Source organism: Dermacentor variabilis, chromosome 3 (genome assembly GCF_050947875.1).
Source record: "Dermacentor variabilis isolate Ectoservices chromosome 3, ASM5094787v1, whole genome shotgun sequence".
Classification (NCBI taxonomy): domain Eukaryota; kingdom Metazoa; phylum Arthropoda; class Arachnida; order Ixodida; family Ixodidae; genus Dermacentor; species Dermacentor variabilis.
Genome location: NC_134570.1, coordinates 37,135,195 through 37,148,140, shown reverse-complemented (window position 1 = coordinate 37,148,140; position 12,946 = coordinate 37,135,195). Strand labels below are relative to the sequence as shown.

General features: G+C 51.0%; 1 protein-coding gene across 1 annotated transcript in view; it reads left to right on the top strand.

Annotated features, from left to right (window-relative positions):
* Positions 1–831: 831 nt before the first annotated feature.
* Eph (Eph receptor tyrosine kinase) overlaps positions 832–12,946 on the top strand; it is a 273,768-nt gene continuing 261,653 nt past the window's right edge. The window contains exon 1 of the mRNA XM_075684779.1: positions 832–919. Coding sequence (XP_075540894.1) covers positions 832–919 — 88 coding nt within the window. The remainder of the gene's footprint in view (positions 920–12,946) is intronic.

Here is a 12,946-nt window from a genome sequence, read left to right as displayed (position 1 = left end):
ATTCTTACGTGTCCCTCAGTTAGAATGCGGCCACAGCTTGACGCAGTCGAACCCGCGGTTCTGTGCTCAACAGCAATGACACAGCTGCCGATCTACCACGGCGGCTACTTGCTGTTGTTGCCCCCAGAAAGCCAGTTAGGGATCAGCTAAAAGATAGTTTTTCTCGTCAATCGGGAAAACTGTGCAACAGGCATCATAAAGCATTCCTTTAGCGACCACAAGAAACCGGCTCTTGTTGAATCTGCTGTACTAATGCGGCAACCTGCTGTACGAAACAAACCTGTGTCTGTACAAAACAAATGAAATATCCGAAATGTTTGCTTATGAGCCGTCTCCATTTCGTGTGCGCCGTCCCACTACGATAACCTGTTCCTGGCTCGAGGAGGGCCTCTCGGGTCTCCAAATTTGACGTCCCTCCATAAACAACGAACGGGCCGAGGGAAGGGTCCGCGCGCGTTTTCTCCGGAGTTCGCCTCTCCTCGCGAATGCCTCCGCGGGCCCGTTTGCCGCCGTCCGTCTATCTGCGCCGATCTGCCTAGGGAGCCCGGCTAGCCTCCCCGCTGGTTCCCAACAGCCCCCACAAAATCGGCCGCGATTTTTCAACGCGGCGAACACACTCCGGGCTCTCCGGGTTTCTTTTTCGCCGTCTTATTCTTTTCGCGCGCCTTCTCTTTCCTCCTCTCAGGAAATGCGCTCTCTCTCTCTATTTCTACGGCCGAGCCAATGGAGAGCGTGACCGGAAGTGACGTAAGCCGGCGAAAGGGGCGGTCTTTCGCTCCGGTTTCCGCGCGAGCCGTGTTCGCCTGCCCTCCCGAGCTGTCAGATGCAGTCATGGCGTCGGATCGGAGGGAGCGTTGGAAATTTGTCTGCTATTTGGCTGTGGTGTTGCCGGTTCTGGTGCGCTGCGAAGGAAACCAAGGTAAGGAACGCCATGCCGCGTTGGTTTGTCGTCCCTTCCCACCCCTGGATCTTTGGAGGACGCTCTTCGGGCTTCAACCGTACGTCTCGGGCAGACGGAGGTGCTTTGTTTTTCCTGCGCGCGGAACGGGGAAGCCGATGATGCTTGACCGGAGAAACGCGGCGCACGCTCGTGCTCCTTCGCTGTACGCGGGGCGGACGCGGCGTGGTAGTATACAAGTCCGGCGTGGTGGTTGTTCGGCGACCGACGGTGCCCTCGCGGCCCTGCCGGCAGCCGGTTTGGGAACTTCGCCGCTGGTTCTCGCGAGCTCGCCGGCTTGTTGTTTTGTTTTCCCAGCGGTTCGTTCTGTGCGATGCCGTTGCCTGTTTGTGGGGTGCCGCTTGTTCTCGCGTAACGCTCAGCGTCTCGCATGCCGGACCTTCGATTCCGTGTCCGGTGCGCGAAACTGGTGTTACCTGCCGTCGCTGGCTCTGTGGATCTGGTGCGCAGTCACAAAACGAGTGGAAGTCGCGTATGCGATGTAGTGCACGAAGTGTCCGTAGGCTTCGTCGCCATTCAATCGCTTGAGTGTCAACTGCGCGTCTAAACTTGTCCGAATATGCTTGAAAGTGTAAAGCGGGTTGCCAATGTGTTATAATAATAAAAGATTACTTATTACTCTCATTGCAAGTCGTTTCACGGGTGAAAACAAAATACTGATAAAGAGCTAAATTTTATTCGAACAATATCCTCCGTTTTCGGGAATGCGTAATTAGTTGTCACGATAGCAGCTGCTGTAGTTAATTAAACCGAAACACGTGCGGTTTTGAGGTACAGTCGATTCGTTATAAAGGAAAGCATACGCGCGCCTCCCCAAAAAAGCTGTGCGTCGCGTTTCTCCGGTCGGGCTGTGTTTTGTGATGGTGCGGTACAAACGGCAAGCAAGCATTGTCGACTGGTCGTCGGTGCGCCCCTTTGCGGTGGGCTTTCCCGCACGATCTCGGACCCACGCAAGACATCGACGCTGCACCGCCGCCACACCGGTTGTTGTGCTTGGTGATTTTGGTTCTGCTCATCCACCGGGAAAAAAAAAGCATCTGCGATTGTGTGTTTCTTCGACGTTTGTTGGACATCGACGACGGCCTTCGGATTGTGGTCCCGTCACTGAATCAACCGCTGTTCGTCTATCCGTGCCACCACCGGATTTTCGGGGAGAAAATTGAGAGGTGATCTCTCATGAACGCAGTGATTTTTTTTTTCGGCAACGATGGTGTGAATCGTACTGAAAGGTTAAGGTGAGTCGAAGTTTCATCTTTCATTTTGCATGCTCACGAATGGTCTAGATGGAAACGCAGAAAAGGCATTGGAGCTTAAATCATCGAGGATAACGTAGAAGTGGGCGCAACCCGGCGCCTTTCGTACGAAGCGGCGTCAGGAAGACGTGTTACGAGGAAATGCGTGCCACCAGGGCGATTCGAACGCACCATTTATCGCCCGAGTGCTTTGCCTCGTCTCAGGCCCCAAGGACCGCGAAAAGATGTGGAGCGAGATATTTTCGCAGGAAGAAACAGGCGGAGATCGTCATCTCGCAAACCGCAGGCCCCGCTGTCCACGCTCACCGATATATCTGGGAACTTGCATAGTCGTAACTCCATTATAGCCGTAGGCATATCTGCATTAATAGGCACCCTGCGCAGTGTGCATCCTCACGTTTGATTACGCCGCCAAATATTCTTAGCTACGCCAAATTGTACAGTGTTACCCACGTCAAGGTACGCGATGTGAAAACACTCGGGAGTAAAACTACTGCTCGCCCTTGTAGCCTGTAACCACCGACAGATGGCACGGAAGTATTTAGCGTTCAGCGCAAGATGCTGAAATCAAGTAGTGGAAGTACGTTGAAACATGTACCTTAAAGTTGCGCGCAAAGGTAGATTGCGTCACATTGGTGCGTGGTGGCGCGTGCGCGTTCTAAAGGGGAATTCACGCAATATCGTCATCATGGTAGCACTAGGACGTAAGAATGGTGAGCTTGAAGAGACCACCAGCTACCACCCCGTTTCAAAGGGCATTCTCATACAATCCTTCCACGCAAGCGTAACGTACGTCATTCCGTACGTGCTGGTAGGGGTGGCCCCAAATTCTGTAGCAGACGCCGCGTAACTCCCAGCAGTGGAGTTTTTGCACACGATTACGTTCGTAGAGACTCCAGTACCTTTCTTGTGTTACTTGACCCGCGAATTTATTTTCTTTCTTTCTTTTAACCTTTAGCTAGAATGTAAGACACCTAGATTGAAATATCGAGTCTTCATAATCCAGCACATTCATCCATTGCGGTCTCATTTAGTGGAATGCTTCTGCGCCGCCTTTACGCCCGTTAATTTAGCTGTGTGCGCTATGTTATTTTCTCAATGTGTTCTTTCTTCATAGAAAACATGATGCCCGTTTGTCATGTAAGTAATTAGTCCCTTTGAAATATTGTTCTTATTGCTTTCAGTAATGTAAATAACTGGAATGTCTCATATTTGGAAGCTAGGTAACCTTCCCCCAACCTGGTTTCAATGTCGCTGTCTGTATACTTATTGAGATAAATATGCCTAACGTTTTCTTTATAATGGAATTGTGATTTGAATCGGATGGTGGGTCGCTCCAAAAAAAAAAAAGAAAGAAATGTAAGACGCGAGATTGACGGACATTCTCCTTTTCTACGCATTGACTCGCATAAAAAGTACGTTCCGTCAGCGGGCGCCCTGCGAAGTTGAGAACACTTCTGCTCTTACTATAGTCTTTCCTTTATTTCCCTACGTGCTGCGCCACAATAACAAACGTGTGGCGCCCGTTGATCCGGTATAGGTTGATCCCATCGGCATCGATCCACCGCTAGTACGAAAGCGCGACCAAGAACGTTGAGCGGATAACTGAATTGGAACGCTCGATAATTCAAACAAATTTTGCATGTCCCGTTGGAGACGAATTTGCGCTAAGCCGGCTATATTTGGCTGCTTCCAGGGCAAACGCTTTCGAAATCTTACGCGCGAACAGCTGGGACATGGTGGCAGAAAGTTAAAAACCAAGACCGCCCTTGCAGGCACCGAAAGCAATATAATATGCATACGTGTGCCTTCTGTGCTAAGAGCACAGCGACCTCAGCTGTTCGGGAGCGCATCAAAAATGCGTGCGGCTTAAGCTGAATGAAGCTTTGCACCGTGGCGTTTATGCTTGATAAGACCGTGCGTTTTGTTCTTTCATCCCCGTTACTTATGGCTTCATAGTTAGTCCAGGGGGGTAGAACTGCCGCCCCGAAAAGGCGTTGGCCCCTATTTCCATCCCAGGGCCAGGGGGAAGTTTTCTTCGACAGCCAAGCGTCGCTTTATTTTTCTAAGAAACCAGCATGGGCGGTTAGTAGCTTCGTGCTGCTCTCCAATGTCGGATGACACTTTTTCATAAAAACTTCTTCCACCCTTGCGGGTTTCCCCCAGAATTGATTTGCATATTAGAAGACGTGGGCGATGTCTTTTCGCTCCCGTCTCATTGAGCACATTCACACCGCCGGTAGTACAAACTTTCAGTTTGCTCTCGCTAGGCCGTTGCACAGTCTGTCATAACCTCCAAGGCTTGCTTGCAGAGGCAAAATGGCATGTCGTAACTAGGGCCTAGGTTGCCGCTTCCTTCGTACCGTTCGTTGTAGCATCGCGCCATTCTTGTTCCCACAGAGGCATCGCAATGTGAAGGCGCCTGTGTGTGAGCATGTTGAAGGCTCCCACAAGATTCTTATGCAACAGACTAGCGAGAAATAACGTCTTAATTTTCCTTTATATCCTGGATTTTTGACAACATTGCCTAAATTTCGGTGCAATTTCTCGCGTTGGCCGTGACAGTTGACATTCTTGACTATATCGCAATAGCTTGGTACCACTTAGTTTTTTTTTTCTACGTAGGGTCCTTCGTTCTCGGGCATTCTATATATATATATATATTATTGCGGATAAAAATCTGGCGTTCTTATAGCAGAGAGGTCGGGAGAAGTCTGGGGTTTTTGTTTTCTGGTAGCCCAAAGTTCCGGAATATTCTTCTTTTGGACCCGAATGTTTTATTTAAGCACGCAAAATGACTCACTAGAACATGTGAAAAAGATAGGTGCTCAGAAATCATTGCGACGAAATAATCTCTGTATACCCTGGTTGTCAGGCGTATTATTAATGCGTTTAAAAGGAACCACATTAACAAGAACGTCAAATAGAGACGGGCATGGCGACCTCTTCCTTACTTGGTTCTCAGCATTTTTTAACAAAGGAAAAAAAAAAAGTACCAAAAGCAGGGGACACGGGCACGCTTCGCAGGAGATGTGGTGTTTTTTTCTATATCATAAAAGCCCTTGATGACACATTATCACATGCATTGGGAGCATTTCTGTGACCACCCTATACACCGGTCGGGCCTGTCGTCCTTGCTTATTGTCCTGTTTTACTGGTTCCCAATATACGCTCTTGCAACAAAATTGATAAAGTACCATCTAGACGAATGAGCCACTTTTCTTCAAAGCAATGTCGTCGCTACGCTAATTAAAAAGAAACGTCCGTTTAAACGTCCCCCTCATCGAGGAATTTCATCAAGGGTCGAAATTGCGTGATCTTCCACAGGCATTTTCTTTAATTTGGTGCGACTAAATAATAATAAAACAGTTGTATGCAGCGTATGGGAAATGCGCGGCAATGCGTCATTGCCGTATTCATGTAAATGCGACTACAAGAAAAAGCAACAAAGTTTCGTTCGCTCGAGCCAGTGGGCGCTGGATATGTCATACACTTATATATGCCGGTTTTCGCTTGAGTTGCTCAAGCTTGCTCAAAAAAAAGATGAGCAGCGTTCATTGGTTTTGCAACACCTGCATTTATTAGTACCCTTTATCAAAAGGGCACACTACGTGGAGAAATCGTGATTAACCCAATTTTCAGAAGCTTCATTCGGGATGCGAAAATCGGTAATTACCCGGTTTTGCCTGAAACCGAAGGACCCGTACTGTACGGTACTATGTTATGTTTGCTCAACCAAGGATTGGACAATGAGTAACTTACACTTTGCACCTCCATGCACTCCGGAGCTTCTTGACTGTCTCTATGACGTTGTAGCTACATATACTAAAAGGGTACTGGTTTGGGCTAGTTGGTTACAGTTGATAATTACTCTTATTTGCGCACTACTTGGAACGAGAACTGGGGAACGACGGACACAAGCGCAAACTTTCAACTGGTTTTCATCGTAGGAAGTCAAGTGGCTTATGTACATATATGAATGTGACGTAACATGAAATACATAATAAAATACGCATGCGAAATCAACAATGCAGACTTGCACACGTGCATTGGCAATATCAAGATAATTTCTCAATAGTGTTTGTGATACCCAAGACAGACATGTCGATGGCCTACACATATATCGCTCTGCTTTCGCAAAATCCGGCTCCGTTAAGATAGCTAAGTTCATTTTGTGATAGTCCCAATGAAGCCACACTGACGCAGTTCGAGCTCGTGCCTGTCGTTCCCCAGTCCTCATTCCAAGTGGTGCGCAAATAACATTGATCATACATCTACTAGTTAAGAAATAAAGCGTATAGAAACATTAGGATGCAGCCGAAACAATTTTTTTTCTCCCATAATTATCCTGGAGCTGCTTCTTCTTAGAAGGATATCGATCCCCTGTGTGAATGAAACTGTTCGACCCCCCCCCCCCCCCCCCCAGAACACGCTTGAAATCGCGACTTGGCTTTTCGGCACTTTCCTGTGCAGATTCATGTGCGCTTGCGTAGGAAAAAGCCAGCCGACGCCAATTCCTAGCTGGAAATGTTCCCACAGAGATGGCAGTTGGCGATGCACTATATGTAGTGTAGGTTCCTGGGCTCTCTTGTAAGCAGCATTCCCCTCCCCCCACGTCGCCCTTTCTTTCTTCTTGCTTACTTTTTCTAATACACCAAACCGTCAGGTAATGCGAGGCTATAGCTGTCGCCGCTCCTGTCGGTGAGTTATCTCTTCACGAAAGGACCGCTTGTTTTTCTGATCCACGCATTCGACTACCGCAAAGGAGGGGGAAAAGTGCATACACGGTCGGAGCGTTTTCGAGAACTGGGGATAGCTCGCGATAGCTGCAAGTTCCTCTCTCTCTCTCTCTCCTTGTCGACTTCTTTTCTCCTGTTATTATTTAAGAGAGTCGTCCTTTTACTTAGCGTTCGGCTTAGGCACAGTGTGCTCGCCTTCCGATAGTCGCAACCGCTGCAGCACTGCGGAAAAGCACAGGGCCAACACGCGCGCGGCGCTGGATTCCATCTCGCTGTCTGGGCAGCCCGTCTTAGGCCGCGCACCATCGGCGTCAGTCGGCTGGTGGCTTATGATTTAGTTGTGAAGGCTCGTGCGTGCGTGCGTGTGTGTGTGCGCGCTCTCCTTTACTTCGCCGCTGTTATCAGTCGTCGTCGCAGGAGGAATGCCGCCAGTGCCAACGAACGTCGCGTCGCCGCCGCCGGCTTCGCGTTATCCCCTGCCTATAGCTTCTTTCACTTCCAGAGTGCTCGTGATTGGTAGGCACCGAGGAGCCGAAGAAATCTGTCTGTGCCAACATGGAGCATAACTGCGGCAGCAGCTCGGCGGTGCCCCAGCGGCCGCCCGAGAGGTCACTCACTCACTGGCGCCCTGTTCTCTCTGTGCGAGCAAGTGAGGGTCCGTGCTTCTCTTCCTTTGGAGAGAGGACGGAACCCCCCTTTTTCTTTCTTTTCTTCTTCCCTCACCCAGAAGGAGAGAGGGGGAGTTCTGCCTGGTGGACCCGAGCGGGCGTCCGTGTTTACCCCTTCGCGCCGGGTGATAAGTGGTGATGGGAGGGCGACTTTGAGTGATTTAGTTTCGATGGGCGGGATTCGAAGTCGGTTCGTGCGTCTGGAACGCTTTGTTTTTCTTGTTCTTTTTTTCTCTCTCCATTGCTTTCTCTCGCTCACTTCCTATCCGCTGTAAGCTGCTGCCCGACGACGAAGAGAGCGGCGCGCTCCGCTTTCGCAACCGAAGCGCGCGCGCGCGCGCGCCCCAATGTTGCTTTCTGCCCGCGATCGGCAAGCCCGCCGCCGTTTGAATGCAACGCCACCTCTCTCTATCTTTTCCTCTCCCGATCTTTCGCTCTCGGTGGAAAGCCGAAGGAGGTTGTTGGACGTCTAAAAAAGGCGTTCTTGTTCCTTCGCTCGTTTCTCTCTTCGGGCCTCTCTGTATGCACGTCGACTGAACGTATAGTCAGCGCCACACTCGCGCGTATACTCTGGCTTTCGTCTTCTCGGCTCGGCGGCACATTGTCTTGGCATCCTCATCTCCGCCGCTTCGGGGAGTTTCCTTTTGCTACGAGCGGCGCGCGCTTCGCTTTGCCGGCGGTTTTGGTTTGTTTACACGACTCTCTTCCGTGCGCGGAGCCCCCCTTTCTCGGAGTCGTTTTTGCCTTCTTCGTCATCCACCTTGCTCCGTTCTGGTTTCCGTGTTCTTCCCCGTAGTTTTCTTGGGGGGCCGTGATGACGATACTGAGAGACGAAATGCCTCCCGCGCAGCAAACGGGGACATGCCCGAGCTGACTTGTCTTCAGCTAGCATCGCCTTCTTTCCGCTGTTCCGGAGAAAGCTTCTGTTGACGCGAAGCTCGACCGCGCATGGTTTGTTGACGTTATGGGAATGAAAGGGGGAGAATGTTTGTTGTATACGGTGTATTGCATGGCTGCCTGTAGTCGTTTGCACGGAGTGCTAGAATGGAAACTACGAAAGGGCTCGCGGTGTTCCGGTGTTTGGCGAATGGAAATTTAGGTTGCGTAACCTGCAGATATAGAAACACTTGTGAAATAGTCATTGCTGGCAGAGAAAGTGCATTACTGGACCTTGTGAGAGTAAATACAAGGTAGACGAAAATTTGCTTGAGCAATGAGTACATCAACTAAATGAACTAAAGAAGAAGACATGGGTCGTTGAACGCGTGTCAGCACTGCGGAAAATTTCACATTCCCGCCCAGAAAGTCGACTATACGTAGTTAGCCTAATAAAGCAGCAGTGACATCGACTATACGTAGTTAGCCTAATAAAGCAGCAGTGACACTTTCAACTGCGAATGAAGTATTGTAGTGAGGTTGTCATACCCACTCTTCATGTGCCGACATTTATTTTAGCTTGCGGCCACCTATAGGCTAAATTCTCGTTTACGGGCATACTTATGAAGGCTACGGTGCCGGGGAACAGTGACTGACCATTAGACCGAAGTGTAAAGGAGTACTCACGAAGGCCTTCAGCATTCGTATGCATCTTGTTCATAAGATGCTTTTCAGTGCCCTAAATTTTCAAAGTCGAGATCAGTGTGCTGAATGATTGTCTTACTGTAATGACTAGAAGGTGCACTATATCATGGGCACTGGTATAACAGGTACCGATTCGTTGCTTCGGAACCACAGACGTTGAGAACCGTTTATCAGCTCGGAAAGCGCTTTCTGCGATTAGCCAGTCTACGTTATCGTCGTTGACTTCGGGGTGCGGCTCGTTTTTCCTACTAGTCTCCGTGGGATCTCTCTGTCATCCTTTTATACTCCCATCCCTTCAACCACGTGTATAGGTTAGCAAACAGGACTGCAGTCTAGCTGAACCCCCTGCATTCCTTCATTCTCTTTCTCGCTCGCTTTCTGTTTGCTGTCTAACTCCCCGTTTGAAGATGACTGTGCGGTGTGGATATGTAGCAAGACTCGCCGCTTCGGTCGGGCTCGTTTATTCCGCTGCGCACTCTGCCGATCGCTGTGCTTTGCTTGCGATAGCAAGCTTCTTGAAGGGACTAGCCGGGCCTTCTTCCCATGTCCGCCCCTCGGCGTCTCGTCTTTTCGGCGTCTGCCCGAGTGCGTGTGGCCGCGTCCTCTCGGGCGACGCGCCGCTCGCTCGGGGGACGCCTGTGGGAGCGCGGCGGCGGGGATGAAGGAAGGAGCGAGGCCTCCTCCAAGACGTTATAAATGGCGCTGCGCGCGAGGACGCCCGCAGGAGGGGCGTCTCGGGCCGAAAACTAACAATGGTCAGCGCAATTAACGTCCGCCGCCGAGGGCTCGCTCCTCTCATGCCGGCGGCGCTTGTGGTGCTGCGCCTCGCGTAATACAACGCACACACGCCACACACTGCAGCACTGCCGTCTTGTTGCGATGAAGGGAGGGCGGCTTGGTGGCTCCCTGCGAACTGCATTCCAAACAGTCTCGCCCTCTCACGGCAGCTCTGGCGTTCCGTCTCCTGCGCCTCCTCGCCCTCGTCTGGCGGTCCTCGGCCGAGGCCTTGCCCAGCCGGACGGCCGCCGTACGTACTACACGAGACCGGCTGCAACGACGGAAGAACGAGCCGGCCGTGGCGGTGCCGCCGTAGCGCTGCCCGTCGACTGGTTCATCATTGAACGGGCGCAGATTTCGCCGGCCGTGGCTGATTATAGTAATTTCGTATCGACTCTCGCGTTATCGATATGGACGTCTTTTCCGACCGTATATGTGTGTGCGTGTGTGCTGCGGTGGGGTGTGGATGTTGTTTTTGGCGAGCGCTCGCCTCTCTTCTTCTTCTTTTCTTTTTTTTCGTGCTCTTCTTCGTCTTCCTCTCTCTATGCTCGTGGCGGCGGCTGTTTCCTGCGCCACTTGCTCGTCCCTTGCTGCACGTGCTGCTGCTGCTTGGATGCGAAGCTGGACGAACAAGGGCGGCCGAGCCTGCTGGGTTCACCTTGTTGCTCTCGCCGCCGCTGGCCCATCCTGCGGCCAGTCGTGGCCCGTTCAGGTCACGCCTAGCTTGTTCCCCTTGTCCTCGCCTCGCGGGGCTCACCTGATGCGCACGCGCGGCTCTGCTCGGCCTTCCTTTCCGTGTGGGTATTGTACCGGGAAGTACAGTGCACGTCCTGGTATTGTGCGCTTCTTCCGAGCCGCGATCGTCTTGTTTGTGTTGACGGTGGCGGCGCGTCCGGTTCGGATCTGTTTGTTCACCGACATCGTCTCGAGCGCGGCCGGCCACGGCCAGAGCCGTAACCCGCAGCCCGCCCACACATATGAAAACCGCGTCGACAAAGTGTGTTTCACTGCCGCGCACCCTGGCACGAAGGGAACGCCACCCGCCTTCGAATTCCTTTCAAAAGACCGTAGTTGCATAGCACACATTTCCCGCTTGAAAGCGTTCTGGGGAGCAATATATCTGAGGGAAAAGCTATTGGTTACGTATGAACATGTCGGGTGTGAATCACCTCACAATTGGTGGCGTCTTGGATACTCTTCTTTGGCCCTTACTCACTGAGAAGACTTTAACACTGATTTGAATTTACGAACTTACTGTGCACGCATCATTTGTCTCTCTCACTCTTTCAGTATCATCTATACTTACTTTTGTACTATGGTTCTAGCCTGTGTGTCATCGGTTACGTGAGGCTTTGCATTGGACGTATATCAAAACATGTCCGAATGCGACAGACAGGCAGACACCCTATATATACGTAACATTTCTCTTTTGAGGACCTTTAGTCTTGACTGCGGTCATTTTTATCGCACCAATTGCTAGGCACCTCCACAAATACCATTCAATCCAATTTTGGCTAGCAAAGAGGCCAGTACCCTTTTCAACTGTTTCGTATGCGTCCATGTATTGCGACAATTAGTCGACTTGTAAATCTTTTGAACTTCATCTTTGTAGAACATTCGCAAACTATTTCTGCAGCTAGGCGCCATCTGCAACTATTGCTGCGCTAATTATCCGCATATTATATACCGTCTAAATATCTTTGAATGCAGACTCATGCGCAATCCGTCGATGAAATTTCTTGCTATAGGAAAACCAAATATGGTTTTCAAAAGGCAACGAGCAGGGCACCGACTTGCGGGCAGTTTCTGGACGCGTCCAAATCTGACTCCACTCATGATGGTTAACCGACCTTTCGCGCCACGCAAAGCCAACCGTGAACGCGTCCGTTTCGAATCTGAAGACCGCTCCAACCTCTTTCCCTCTCTCTTAGTGACCTAACTTGTATCTCCGATAAACGGGGACGGTATTAACAGAGCCTGTACCAAGCGTCGCCGTTTTGTGCTCGACTGGTCGCTGCCATACACTTCTCCGCTTTCGCTCCGTTGCCTTCTGCTCCCGGCCACGGCTTCTTCGGCCGTCCCTTCAACCCCCATTTCCCTTTCCCTGCCCCAATCCCGCTTTCCTGTTCCCTGGGGGCTCGCTGCAGAACCTTTTCTTCCCTCCCTCCCGCTTCCTCCTCGCTGCGTCATCCCCGTTTTTCCTCGGCCCCTTCCTCCCCTGTATCGATCGAGGCAACGCGTCGCTGCCCGGCCGATTAATCCACGCTGCAGTGAGCGGGCCCGCTTGGCCGGCGCGTTCGTTGCCCAGGCTCCAGCAGCCGGAAAAGAGAGGGAAGTCGGCCAGGCTTTGTCCTTCCTTTCTTTCCTTTTCTTCTACGCCCTCTCCTGTTCTTCCCCACCAAGTGTTTTATTGTCTTCCTACGGAGATGATTCCTCCATTTGCTTTGCTTCTCTTTCTCGACGCCCGCCTCGGGTGTGGTGTGTTGTAGTATATGCTGCACGTACGTGCTTTATATGTGCTGCCGGCTATTACGTGCCTTGTGTCGGTAAAAGCGTGCAGCATAGAGCAGGCGACGATTGGCACCAACGAAGTGACCATATTTCTTCGCAGCGCTTAAACGTTAGGATAAATGAAACATCCGTAATTAAAAATAAAAGGACCTTTGATCTGGCCAATCATGAACGCACATGGTTACCACGCCTATGATGTTTCAGAGCTCGAATATATCGAGGAAAGGAAGGTGATAAGCGGCACACGTTCGTTTTTCGTGCCCGCGTCATTTCTTGCACTATAGCATTGTGAGCGCGTTCCAGTTCGCCATCCTGGCATTTTCTGAACGCCACAGGTCCGAGGGTCGTGTTTTAAGATGCGAAAAAGAGCGTTTTGAACACGGCTTTTATCGCCGGATTCATCACGTTGGGTGTCACGAACTGCCAGCGCCCAGCTTAGGAGCGATTGTATCCTTTCGT